This window comes from Strix aluco, chromosome 3 (assembly GCF_031877795.1).
Source record: "Strix aluco isolate bStrAlu1 chromosome 3, bStrAlu1.hap1, whole genome shotgun sequence".
NCBI lineage: Eukaryota > Metazoa > Chordata > Aves > Strigiformes > Strigidae > Strix > Strix aluco.
Window position 1 is genome coordinate 31,184,638 of NC_133933.1, and position 12,252 is coordinate 31,196,889.

At 43.8% G+C, this 12,252-nt stretch overlaps 1 protein-coding gene across 1 annotated transcript in view; it reads left to right on the top strand.

Annotated features, from left to right (window-relative positions):
* PKDCC (protein kinase domain containing, cytoplasmic) overlaps window positions 1-11,881 on the top strand; it is a 37,823-nt gene extending 25,942 nt beyond the window's left edge. Inside the window, exons 6-7 of the mRNA XM_074820642.1 lie at window positions 7,598-7,771; window positions 10,621-11,881. Coding sequence (XP_074676743.1) covers window positions 7,598-7,771; window positions 10,621-10,706 — 260 coding nt within the window. The 3' untranslated portion in view covers window positions 10,707-11,881. The remainder of the gene's footprint in view (window positions 1-7,597; window positions 7,772-10,620) is intronic.
* Window positions 11,882-12,252: the final 371 nt, after the last annotated feature.

The following is a 12,252-nucleotide window of genomic DNA, read 5'->3' on the forward strand; positions in this document are numbered from 1 at the left end:
CTTACCCTACAGCATAATGAAAGTTCAAGGAGAGTGCTAGGTTAAGATAAAACTAGAGATGATGGTTTGCTTCTCAGGCTCGATCAGAGTTAATCAGAGCTTTGTGTTCATAGGGTGGTGTGCTGAGATTGAGCAGGCACAAGTTCGCATCGATTTTACTGCAGATGATGGAAATCTCACAAGGTGACTTGGCTCCCAGGACTTTTGCTCTCTCAAACAGTAGAAATGACAAGAATTAACTATGCCAGTCTCCTCTGACATCTAAAGGGTTGTGACAAAATAAGGCCTTTCTGGTGTGTGATCTATTTTGAAATCCTAAAAGCAGAACTAGAAGAGAATCCAGATCCAAGAATTGCAAGATTTTGGTTTTTCTTTTTTTGGGAAAGGAAACCACAGAAGGTTCAGGTAACAGTCTTCAGAATATGTCTTAGGTCTAAATGCTTTGAATTATACATTGTCTTGGAGAGAGCATTGTAAATTCATACTAGGGAAGAAGAGATCATCATCTTGGACAAGTTATCTAAGGCCATAGCTAAAACGTAAATTTTCAGGAAACAGTCTGTTATCTATTTGGACCTATGTTTTTGAAAGGAAGACCTCCTCCTATGAGCACCATGAAGTGTGCAGAAAGGCAATATTGATAATCAGTAGGGAAGTGACATGAAGAAAGTTCTTGTCAACCCTAGTGTTCCCATGAATAAAATTTAACAAGATGACATAGTCATATTACAGAAGGTCTTGGATATTAAGCTTTCACTGTGCTTCAGTTGTAAAAGATTTTATAGTGCTGTAAATTATATTATGCTCTGGACTTTGCTTTAGTATCTTAGAAACAGAGTAGAGGCGCGGGAGACATTTGATAGCTATGTATGTGTTCTGTAATCATAAATCACACTACTGTTAATGTTGATATAGGAACATTACAGTGTTTAAAACAACACCATGAACAAATACTTTTATATTCCATTGACTGTTGGTCTCTCTTGCTGGAATCCAGAAGAATGTGAACTAAACAGGAACCATGTATTTCTTCTGACGTATGTTATCTAAAAATGATTAAATCGTTCCATTAATTATCCAGATTAAGAGGACTATAAAAAAAATCTACTGGTGTTCATCAGTAAAGTCCTGCCCTAGTATCAACATTTTTATTACTACAATCAAGTGACACTGATTTGTACCAACTGGGTGTCTGGCCCTTGAGCTAAGCCCCAGCCCTTCAGTTAACTCAGAATTTACTCAGAAATGCGTGAAATCAGCTAACACTAGTAAATCGGATAGCTTTGTTATTCATTAAAGCTAATAGATGACCCATTATTAGGCCTGAGGGTGTGCAAGCCCACAGAAAGGCATAATTAGCTGCTGTTGTTAGTTGAAAGTACATTCTCAGTGCTAAAAAAGCTGCAAGGCTGGACATAAAGCAAAGACACTTTGTGTTTTCCTTTGTCTTAAGGCAATTTGGCAGGATTATGCTGTATGTAAACATTTACAGTACAACAGTGTTTTGAAAAAAATATTCTGCAGGATCACTATAGCAACCTGCTTAGGAAATTGTAAATCCACCCAAGAATTACTGAAATCGGGGTGGTGTGGGGGGGGTGGTGTTCACACACGTGTGTATATGCAAGAGAGAAATTTTGCAAGGTTGCTGGAATATTGTTTGAGGCAGTTTGTGTATCCTATGGCAGGCCACAATGTGAAGGCTAAAAGTATGCTGCTGAAGGTGCTTGGAGGAATATCCTCCAGCCCGGTCCTTGAAGCCCATATTCGTGCTTTGTCTGGCACTCGTGTGTTCTGTGTTTCTTTCCCAGGGACGTTCAGGCTGCTTGGTGGCCAGCTGAGGGGGAAAGGTGCACAGGGTTGCGAGCATGGGCAGAAAGGCTCCCTCTACGCCCTGCCTTGCACAGAGGGCTTTCGCAGCAGCAGCTGGGCAGTCCCAGCACACAGAGGGATAGAGGAGCAGGTTGCTTTGCACCCATACAGCACTGGAAATACAGTGGGGCTGTATAGCTGGATACTGACCAGTTGGTGGTTGCTCAAACGTGTCTCCACTGTCGTGCAAACCATATACACTATTTACTGAGCAACGTGTTTTGCTGTTGCTAAACTTCTACAGGTCTGACTTGGCAACGTACAGCAAAATGCTTTTTGCTGGTGGGTTTGATCCTCAGCTCCTTTGAAGAACACTAAAGAAGTCACTGACTGTCTTTTACAAATCCTGTAGGCATCTGTCTTTAAGCATAAATACCCTGCACACGTGTCCCTAGACACCTTTTGGCTCATCCATCATCAGCATCATTGTTTTTATGAGCGAGTGGGCCAGATGCAGCTTACAGGCATCTGTGGCACTAATTTGGGCTCATTGCCTTCAGTGAATTGGTGTGCAGCACAGAGGTGGCCACGGGTGCAGAGCAATTCCACAGCCCGGTGAGCGGCCCTGGGACGTGGGGCACGAGGCAGGAAAAACACTCCAGCTGTGTCATGTTAATGGGAATAAAATGTAAGGGAACATGTCGTTCTTCTCCTTATTTATTTGTGTTTCGGTGACAGCCTGCATACCGATTTAAATATGGCTCTACTGTAAGCACAATAGAAGCATATAAAAAGCGGCAAGCCTTACTTCGCTTCCAGCCTGCACGCGGGAAAGAGCCAAAGGACTGAAATACTCACCAGAGAAGCAGGGCTATCTCCTGGTCTGACGGCAAACCCGTGTCCTGCCAGGCCTGTCTGTCCTTCCAAACAGTTGGGATTCGTCAGAAATGATTGAAAGCAGAGACACACGGGATACGCCTAGCATGTCATTTTCTCAGACATACCAAAAAATAGCTTTCCGTAGCGCAACTGCACATACGGTTTTGCGAGGCTCATTGTCAGAAGCATGTTTAAATGTGAGGTATTGAAGCATGAGGAAAATTTCAGCATAAAATGAAGCATACTAAAAACATAAGTGTATTATTGTCTATTTAGGATCTGATTATGTTCTCCATAAGCTCCCTGGCAATCGGTGGGGACTGTTTGTAGATCAAAACACTGCTCAATACCACTTTTTGCTGAGATTGGCAAGATTAGGCTCTTTCTGCTTACTTGTAAGCAAAGTAATTAAAAGCAAATCCAGAGGCGACTGCCAGTGTTCCTCTCAAGAGTGGAGGTAAAGAGGAGGGAGGAAAAGGAGCAGCATGATTTCTCTCTCCATGATGAACATTACTGTGTCTCTGTCATTGACCCACGGTGTATTGGCAGGTGATAACTAGAAAAGAGAACTGGGCAAATTTCCAATGAGTAGCTGTAGTTGGTAGTAAAAATGCAATCTGGCTGCTGTGGCTGAAATAAATGGTCATTAGGACTGATTAAAGTCAGATTCAGGGTGACTCAAACAAGCTAAAAGGGGGAAACCACAGGCGGTTTCACATAGTTTATTATATACTTGTGGAGTTCTTTATATGATTCAGTCTAGTACAGTGTAAATGAGTATGTTTATAGATTGTAGTCGGCTTTGGGACAACGCAGGTGATTTTTGATGGAAACAATTTAGAATAAGATTTTAAAGCATTGGCTTTCTGTTATAGCTGTTGCACTGGTCTGTGATGCTGCAGATTGCTTTTAAAGATGCCTCTCTTACCTGTCACAAGAAGGTGCTCAGTTTGTAGATCACTGTGGCCGTTGTGGGGGCTGGCTAGCACTGTAAGAAACTTCTGAGAAGACTTTGGCCTGATGGAAACAGCATGTTTTGATTGACCAGAACAAACTTGTAAAAATATTTTAAAACTATTAAAAATATCTCAAAACTTTTGAGGATTGCCCAGATTCAGCATAGCAAGATATTTTGAAGTTTCAAAATGTTTACAGGGCAGGAAAAATGTTTCCTAATAGGGTTTATTTGTATAACTGAGCAGTGAATCAGCTCTCATATGTGAAGCTGGAGTAAATCTGTTGTAAGTGACATCAAGATCAGGTTTACTGCATTGCATTTATTTGCTTCAATCCTCGCAAGACCAATAGATGGAGAAAAGGATTCTTTTTCCATTGTGATACTGGTAGGAGCGTCTTGCATTTCTCTGATCTATTTCTTGCCATTACCTTGATTAGACTTCATGTACTGTGTGTCAAGCTATGTGTATGTACGCAAAAGTGTAAATTTATGACTGCATTTATAGTATTAGGCAAGTATTTATTGGTTTTAAACACCATTAGTCTGGAAATTGACCAGAACTTTGACCTTTTTATGATGTGATTTACTGCTGTGAGCCTTCAAATTCCACGGACTCCATTTAAGCAAGTTTCAGGTCTTGGCAGGGCGAAAACCTGAGCTGGAGCTGTCTTTAAACCAGTGGAGTATTGCTTAATGGAGCAAGTAACTGAACTGTAGTGATCAAGATGATCATTTAAAGGTGTAGGGGAAGCCCAGCTCTCTTGTGGGCTGGGGCTAATGTCACTGCTGGGGCACATCTTGATAGAGGGGCATCTCTCAGGAGCATCCTTCTAGTTCACGTGAGAGGAGTGCATGTCTTCACAGCTTCTACAAATAAGGGCTAAGGGGTCAGCTCCCTAATTTGTCGCTGTGTAAACAAGAGATTCCAGGGATATTTGCCTTTGTCATGTGGACGGGTAAGGCAGCTATCTTGCTCTGCTCGAGATAAAGTGAGTTTTGGAGAGAAGTGTGGTTTCCTCAGACCAGCGCTTGGTTGGTGTTGCAGTGAGTTTCTGATCAGTTCTGACTGTAATAGTTTAACGGGAGATCCTGTGTAGGCTTCCCGGGGCGGCGGGAACACCTGGCTGGTTTGGGAGCATGAGCCAGGGTGTGGGGCCATCGTGTGTCCTGCTCTCTGCTTCTTGTGGCCACCTGCCCATTGGGATGCTCCTGGGGGAGGGCACTCCCATGCAGCCGCCCCTGCTGCCTGCCATGCAAATGCGGAGAGGGGCTGCCTTCCTGCCTTTCCCCCTCACTGCATCCCACTCCCCTCCCCACAGGCAGCGTAGGCAGGATGCTCCAATCCCCAGACTGCAGGTATTGAGCAATCTGTGCCAGTTTGAGGGAGCTGCCAGAAGGTGCCTTTGTGCAGCCTGTGTGACTCTGTGCTTTTACTTAGACTCCAGTGGCTGTATTTTCACCTGTCTGGTGCTTGGTGATCTCCCAGCCAAGGAAAATGCTCTTTGTTTGTAAGTCATGCTGCTGTGTACCTGTCACACTACCCTGTTCCCATGAGTCGTTGCAGATGGTGGTGGCTTCCCTTGTGTAGGAGCTGGCAGGGAGCAGCAAGGAGGGTGAGGACAGCCACAGGGCTTTGCTGCATGATGAGACCACCCTAAGTACTGGCGTGGAGGTTTCCATCCTCTCTTGCACTCGCAAGCCAGGACCTCACCATCACAGTTATTGCTGGCCCAACTCCATCCATAAATGTGTCCGAGCTGCCCAAATGATTTACCAGGCTCAGTCACCTTGAAAAAAGTCAATGGCAAGGGAGAACTTTATCTCCTACCTCTCATAGAGCCTGAGGTCACATAAATCACTGCTGCTCTTTTGAAATTTGTTTATGTCAGCTGAGAGCCTAACCCCTGACAGTGTTGAGAAGAAGGAAAGTGCTATAGGCATATTAAAAGGCATATCTGCAGAGAAGAGTTTAAAAATTGAACAATAATCCAAATTAAGGGCCTTCCAGATGGGCTTCTGTCTTGCATGGAGAAAAATACACTATGTGACGTGGGTCTGCTCGGCTTAGTGCCCTGACGGCATACTGAGGGATTCTGCAGCTCCTTCTCGGGCCTGGCCTGGAGCCCTGCAGGCTCTGAGAGCACACTCGGGAAAGTCCAGGGGTTGGGGCACGCTCCCTGCTGACGTGGAGAATCAGGCAGATGCTTCATCTTCTTGTGCTGCAGCAAGTGCCCTCACTCTGTGAACGTCCTCTGTGGTGTGGGCTCTGGCACAGTGCTGTGTTAGGTGGCGCTTCTGTAGCCATGCAGAGAAGTTATGAGTAGTCATGTTTTATATCCAGTCAACGTGGCACGCACACTGAAACAGATAGTTGTATATGATGCTGACAATCGTGAATTAATTTTTTTGCATTCCATTTGCACATACCATTTTACTGACCTTGGGTGTGAGGTACAATATAGATAAGAGAATATTGTTCAGTTACATTCAGCTATTGTTACACTCTACAGTTTATACAGAAATTAAAAAAAAAAAAATCCAGCCAGTAGCAGTTTGATTGATGCTGTGACTTTTCTTCAGAAAAATACATATGTATTTTTCATGGAGACATGACCATGTGAAATGTAAACTGTCTTTTTGTTTTGTTTTGTTTTTTCTTTGTCAGAGTGAGTCTGTGTTTTCTGAATTCATGAAAACTTTTTTGCTTTTGATTTAAGTGGGACATGATCAGCTCTGATTTTGCCTCTTGTTTGTGAATGTTTCTTATGATGCTTTTAATGAGCTAGGCTTAAAGAAAAATGCATTCACTGCATTCATTTCCCACTATTTCAGACTGTGTGGAGTGAATGAGCACTTGTGGGTGTGTACTTCTTTTCCCAGTTGAAATACTGGCGGTTTAGAGTAGTAGACGCACTCGCCTCTGACTTGGTGGTGTTCATACAATGTGCTGCCTGAAATATTAGCAGGCTGAATCTGCAATGTCAGGCAGAAAATGTCTGAACCAAAGTGACTTAAGAATAGGCTGTGAGTCAGGGCCGGCAGGTCTGGTTTCCATAATAGTTACAATTAGAAGAAATATAGAATGTTATTTATTTTTTTGAAAAGGATGTGGCAGGGAGAGACAGGGGGGAACCATCAATTTGTGCGTCTGGATGCTAAATAGAAATGTTTATAAATGATTAGTCGAATTTGCTGATGCATTCATTAGAGAACCCCCTGTCAGCGGCTGGGAAAGTGAGAGGAGCTGTGAACAGAGAACAAGAGGCAGCTCATAAAGGCAAGTGAGACTGAACGGCAGCCAAGGGAGAGGAGTAATCGGCAGGGCAGCGCGGAGGCGCTGGGCGAGGACCGCGCTGACATGCTCCCGCTACTTTTTTTTTGTCTTCTCTTCGGAGGCCCATCAAGCGACTCCCCTTTTGTGCTAATCTGAGGAAGCAAAAAAAGTTTGCTTAATTAAAAGCCTGTCTTTTCTTCCATCTCTAAAGGAGCTGGAGGAAAATAGCATGCTCTTCTGAGGGGGAGGGAGGGCTGGGAACGCCTGGTCAGGTCTCACCCCGACAATCCCACTCACTGTTAAGAACTAGGACAGTGAGTCAGTTCATTCAAGTGGATGCTGTTTATTCAATGGGACATTCTTCCTGTAAAACTCCTAATAAAACCAAAGCCTCGCCTACGCAGTGGGGAAGGGGAAAGGGTTTTGTGCACAGACTGTTTATTTACAGGCGCTTTCTGGAAAAAAAGGTGAGAAGAAGAAAGGAGGAAAGGAAAAGAAAAGTAAGGTGCAGAGCTATAAACACGTTTGGGAGTAAACCAGGGCTGGTACAGTCTAGGCCGTCACCTTTTCCATCATATATCCTGCCTCTAAGTTGTTATAATAAACCTTGCTTGTTAAAAACAGGCAGTTTGCTGGAGCATTCAAAACAATTGCTTTGCTCTGGTTATTTGCAGAGTACAGACGGGTGCCTGAAGCTTTTATTCCCGATGAGAACTACAGATGCTGGCCATCTTACCATCATAAGGGCTGTCTTCTCTCCGTGTTTGACGTCAACGAAGCCATTGAGATCTGTGACAGCTACTCCCAGTGCAAAGCTTTCGTCCTAACTAACGAGACAACTTGGACAGGTAGGTCGTGGATGCTGCAGAACAGAAGCAGCAGCAGTCATGTATTCTGGCTGCTTTAAGTGTTTTAATGCAGTTTGGGGAGTGTGCTGTGATGGGCTGTGGGAGCCACCAGCAACAGCTAGAGGTGGGATAGTTTCTGAAGCTCCAGCTGAGGCAGTTTTGGTTTTGGTGGGGCTTCCCTTTGCCAGCTGCCAGGGGAGCAGGAACCTGCGGACAGGCTCAGAGGAGCTGACGTCAGGGGGCTACAGCATATGGACCATAGGTCTCCAAGCTGCGGGATCTGAAACTTTATTTTAAAAGCAGCAGAAACAACAGCAAAAGCCAGTGACCTGTTTCCGCAGTTAAATGTGCAGGACATGGTCCAACATCTGGATTTAAATAAATCTTTCCAAGCCATATGGTTGTTGCAATTTGACACAAAACCAAACAGGTTCTCCTGTGCGTCTAGCTGGGACTTCCCGGCTGGTGTCAGAGATGCCCTGTCGCTGGTGGGAACACTGTGCTTCTAGCAGTAGGGCTTTGGCTAAAGGACAGCGAGAAGGGAGGGTTTAAAACCAGGTAGATGTAGAAGTAGAAATAGCAGTAGTTCCAGGGGAAAATCCCATTTGCTACCACAACTCATTTTCTTGTCTAAAAGAATACACTCGTTGAAAAGAGAAATACATTTTCCAAAAGGCCTGTGGGCCTGGCAGTCCCAGTGTGGTTCCCCTGAAGGCAGGCAGTCGGTGCCGATTGACATCAAGCAGAGAATTGGCCCTGGCTTGCTGCTTCTGCACCAGACTTTCAAGCAACTCCAGAGCAATCTGAGAAACAAAAATGTTACAAGTCTCTGCTACAAATCTCCAGTAGTTGCATCTCTGGAGTGGCTGAGGGGTTCAAAGAGCTGGGTGCCCCAGCCGGCTCACAACCCTGCACCCCTTCCTCGTGTGCCCAGGGGAGCTGCATGCCCCTGCGGCTGGACCCTGCAGCTCATCCAGCAGTGTTCCCCTGAGCATGCTGCAACCCCTGAAGGGTAAAGAAAAAAGATGTGTTTGTGCCTCTAAGAGCAGTGGACCAAGTCCACCTCCTTTCGTAATCTTCCCCAGAGATAAAACCCCCACTGGAGTCAGGCTGAGTTTTTCTTCTGTGGTGGCTGGTTGTAGACACGTGCCCTTTCCCATCCCGTGACTGCTGTGTGTCGTCTCCCCGCGCACAGGGCTGCTCCCCTGCCTGCGATTGCCATTTTCTGCTCCTGTCTTTGAGAGGAAGGGTGGCTGATGCTAGCCACAGCTTGGGAAAGCTGATTGAAGTCCTTGCACTGCCACAGACTTCAGTGTGGCAAGTTATTTGGTCTTGGAGGCTCAGCTTTCTGTCTGTACACCTGCGATCACAACATGCCTTAACCTTAAAGTCAAAATCTACCTTGTGTGCAGTTGGGTGCTTTAGTTGTGCTTAGCTGAGCAACATAAATACACACCACAGCCAGGCTTACATACATGCCTAGCCAGGTCCTCAGCTCTGAAAGCATCACAAACAAGTAGAAACTACAGATGGTTCATATGTTTCAGAGTGTTTTAGGCAGTTACTGCTACGGCTTTCTGTCTTTTATGTGCTTCTGGAAGGTGTGAACAGAGACTTTCATGGAACCTAGAAAAAACTAATTTATATTAACCTTGCCTGTGGCTAACCTGTGACTACTAGGCCATCATGTCAGACTACCTGTAGTCAGACTATTGAAGTTAATTAATATACTAAAAAAGCAATTATTATAGCACAGGGAAATTCATGGGAAGTTTAGAGCAGCTCCTGTCTCAGGTTACAATATTAAAAGCAAATGAGATGTAGTAGCAATGGTTCTAGTCTTATTTATGACTCCCTTTACTGTGTCATTTCTGATGCATGAGCATTTGAGTCCCTGAAACCCGCAGCATGGAAATTTGCTCAGTAGTTGAGGCATCCTGTTTGCCATATGATACTTTTTAAGAAAATAGTGTTATGGGAGCCCCCTAGAGAGGCAGGCTGGGAGTAAATAGCATTTGATTTTCTAAAGTTTAGAGAGAGGGAAGGCAGAGGTTAATCAGATGTGGGAAGGATCTCTGTGGCCTCTGCTTCAAGGAAAGACAAGACAGTGCAGGTCTGTGTGACGGCAGGTACTCAGCAAGAGGCAGGGGTGTGAATAAGATGCCAGGTCAGTAAGGATGGAGAGATACAAGAACTGTGCTGTGGCTCCCGCAAAAGCTGGTGAGGGAAACCTTACCAAATCCAGGCCCCACTGCCCTCGGATGTGTATATGGCACGTGCCATAGGCTGTTAGCCCTTGCTGGTGCTTTTCGTATGAGGAGTTGAAACCTTGTTCCAGCTTGTTTAAAACCCAGAGCTACAAAGTGACCAGCAAGAGCTATTTCAGAGAAAGTTGTGTTTAACATACATCGCACTGATCAGTTTTGTAAAGATTCAAGCATGCAAAGGTGATTCTGTTCCTGTACAATCAAATTAATGTCCTTCATTTAAGCCCTGAACTCAAGCCTGTTTTTATCAGTGGGAGAGTCTTTAAATACTTTTTTAAAGATCATGTGAATTTTGTGTCTTCAGACCTTTCCTTCATTTACTGTATTAGCTGTGCACAGCCATATCTTGACCATAATTAGATAAAGGTACTGAAACCAGGGCAAATTCAGTGTCAATTTAGACAAAAGCATTTCAGGTTTGTACCAGTTGACATTAAGAGAGAGTTCAGTCTTGGGTTGCCTGAAGAATGCGTAGGTTGAAGAAGAATATGAAATGTCAATATTTTAAGGTAGGCAACCTTTTGCTCATCACTTCTAATTTTTTTTTCCCCTCCCCCCCACCCCTTCTCCTATTCGGTGCAGGTCGGCAACTTGTCTTCTTCAAGATGGCCTCAAATCATATCATGCCTGATCCTGACAAGATAACATATGTGAAGGTGACAGACTGACACCTAAAGTGGCTCAGTCTGACATGTGAGTGACAAGAGCTGTTTGTGTATAAATATAGGCAGCTGTTAGGTAGAAGGAGGCTGTGGCTGGAGAGATAATTGCACTATTACTCATTCTAATCTATAGAGTGCCAAACAAAACTTTAAAGAAATAACCTGCATGACCAGGATGAATGTGCAATAAAACAACATTTTGAAAATGTGATTTTTTTTTTTAGAACAAAGCAAAATACAAGATATGATACACTGTTAGGATATAATTTTGGTTATAAATCAGCTGGCAGCTCTGGCTTTTCTAACCAAGGTTAGCATAATGTTTCTGACCTATACATGTGTGTACAGGGATGAAAGTTGATCATTTCTATGGGAAGTCTGTATCCTCCACGCTGATATTTATATGGGCACGTACAATCACAACAGAGCAACTGAAGCATATCAGTTTGTAAGCTGAATAGCAAACGTTACTGAAGACAATCAGCACTTGTGTTAAAGCTATCAAATATGCAGTGCCAGCGTATTTGTCAAAAGGAAGGAATTGGTTATGTTTAGAATTGCAAGACTGTAGCTAATTTTCATTTTTGCTTCCAATGTTATCATAGAGTTTAATTTTTAATTTAAAAGAGCGAATCATTATGTAGGTCTAGCAAATCACATAAGCATATGAATAGTCCCACTGAAAGGGTAGGGACTTGGACCCAAGTGCCGAGTGCTTTGCTGAATAGGGATAGGCCTAAGCATATGCTTACAATTAAGCCTGTGCTTAAGACTTTTGTTGAATTGAGTTTGAATTGTTCAGGAAGCCACATCTTTGACAGACTGGCAAAGCAATCCAGCTGGTGGAACAGTACTAGTTTAATGACTATCTTGCAGTTATTAGTATTTTTTATGATCAAATCCTTGGTTTTCTAAGGCACCGCTTGCTAATTCTTAGAATGAATGAAGTAAATGACCTTAATAATGTCAAATGAATGCTAGCCTTAATTCTATACAAAATGCATCTTACAGGCATGGTGTGTCTAGAGAATTTGCTTTCAGTGAAAGCAATAAAGTAAATGCTAAAGTGACCAATGTCATACTGTTTTGTAGTTTGTACAGTCAGGAAAAAAAATGTGCTTTTGTTTCTCAAATTGTTTATTTTTGTAAAAAAAAAACCAATAAAAGATAAATACAGTTTCTTCCATAGTCAATTTTTTTGTGTTGCAAATAAATGCCTAAGTCTAGTGAAGACTTAGAGGTATTGTATGTAAACTTAAGCCTGGGATGCTTTTTCCAGGAAGGAGCTGAGGTTGTTCCAGTGGCTCCCAGTGAAGGGTGTGTTTCTGGGGTACGTGGTGGCTTTGTCTATACAGTTGCCTGTCCCGAAGCAGGGGGTGTATTTTCTTTACCAAGGAGGGTCAGGGAATGGGAGAGTAGGAGAGCCAGGGAAGCCGGCCAGCAGTGTGACCATGCAGGAGAAGTGGTCCGACAGTGACACTGTCAGCAGCGGGTCTCGTCTCAGCGCGGTTTCTCTGAGGTCACTGATACCCTAACAACTTCTGGCAATTGA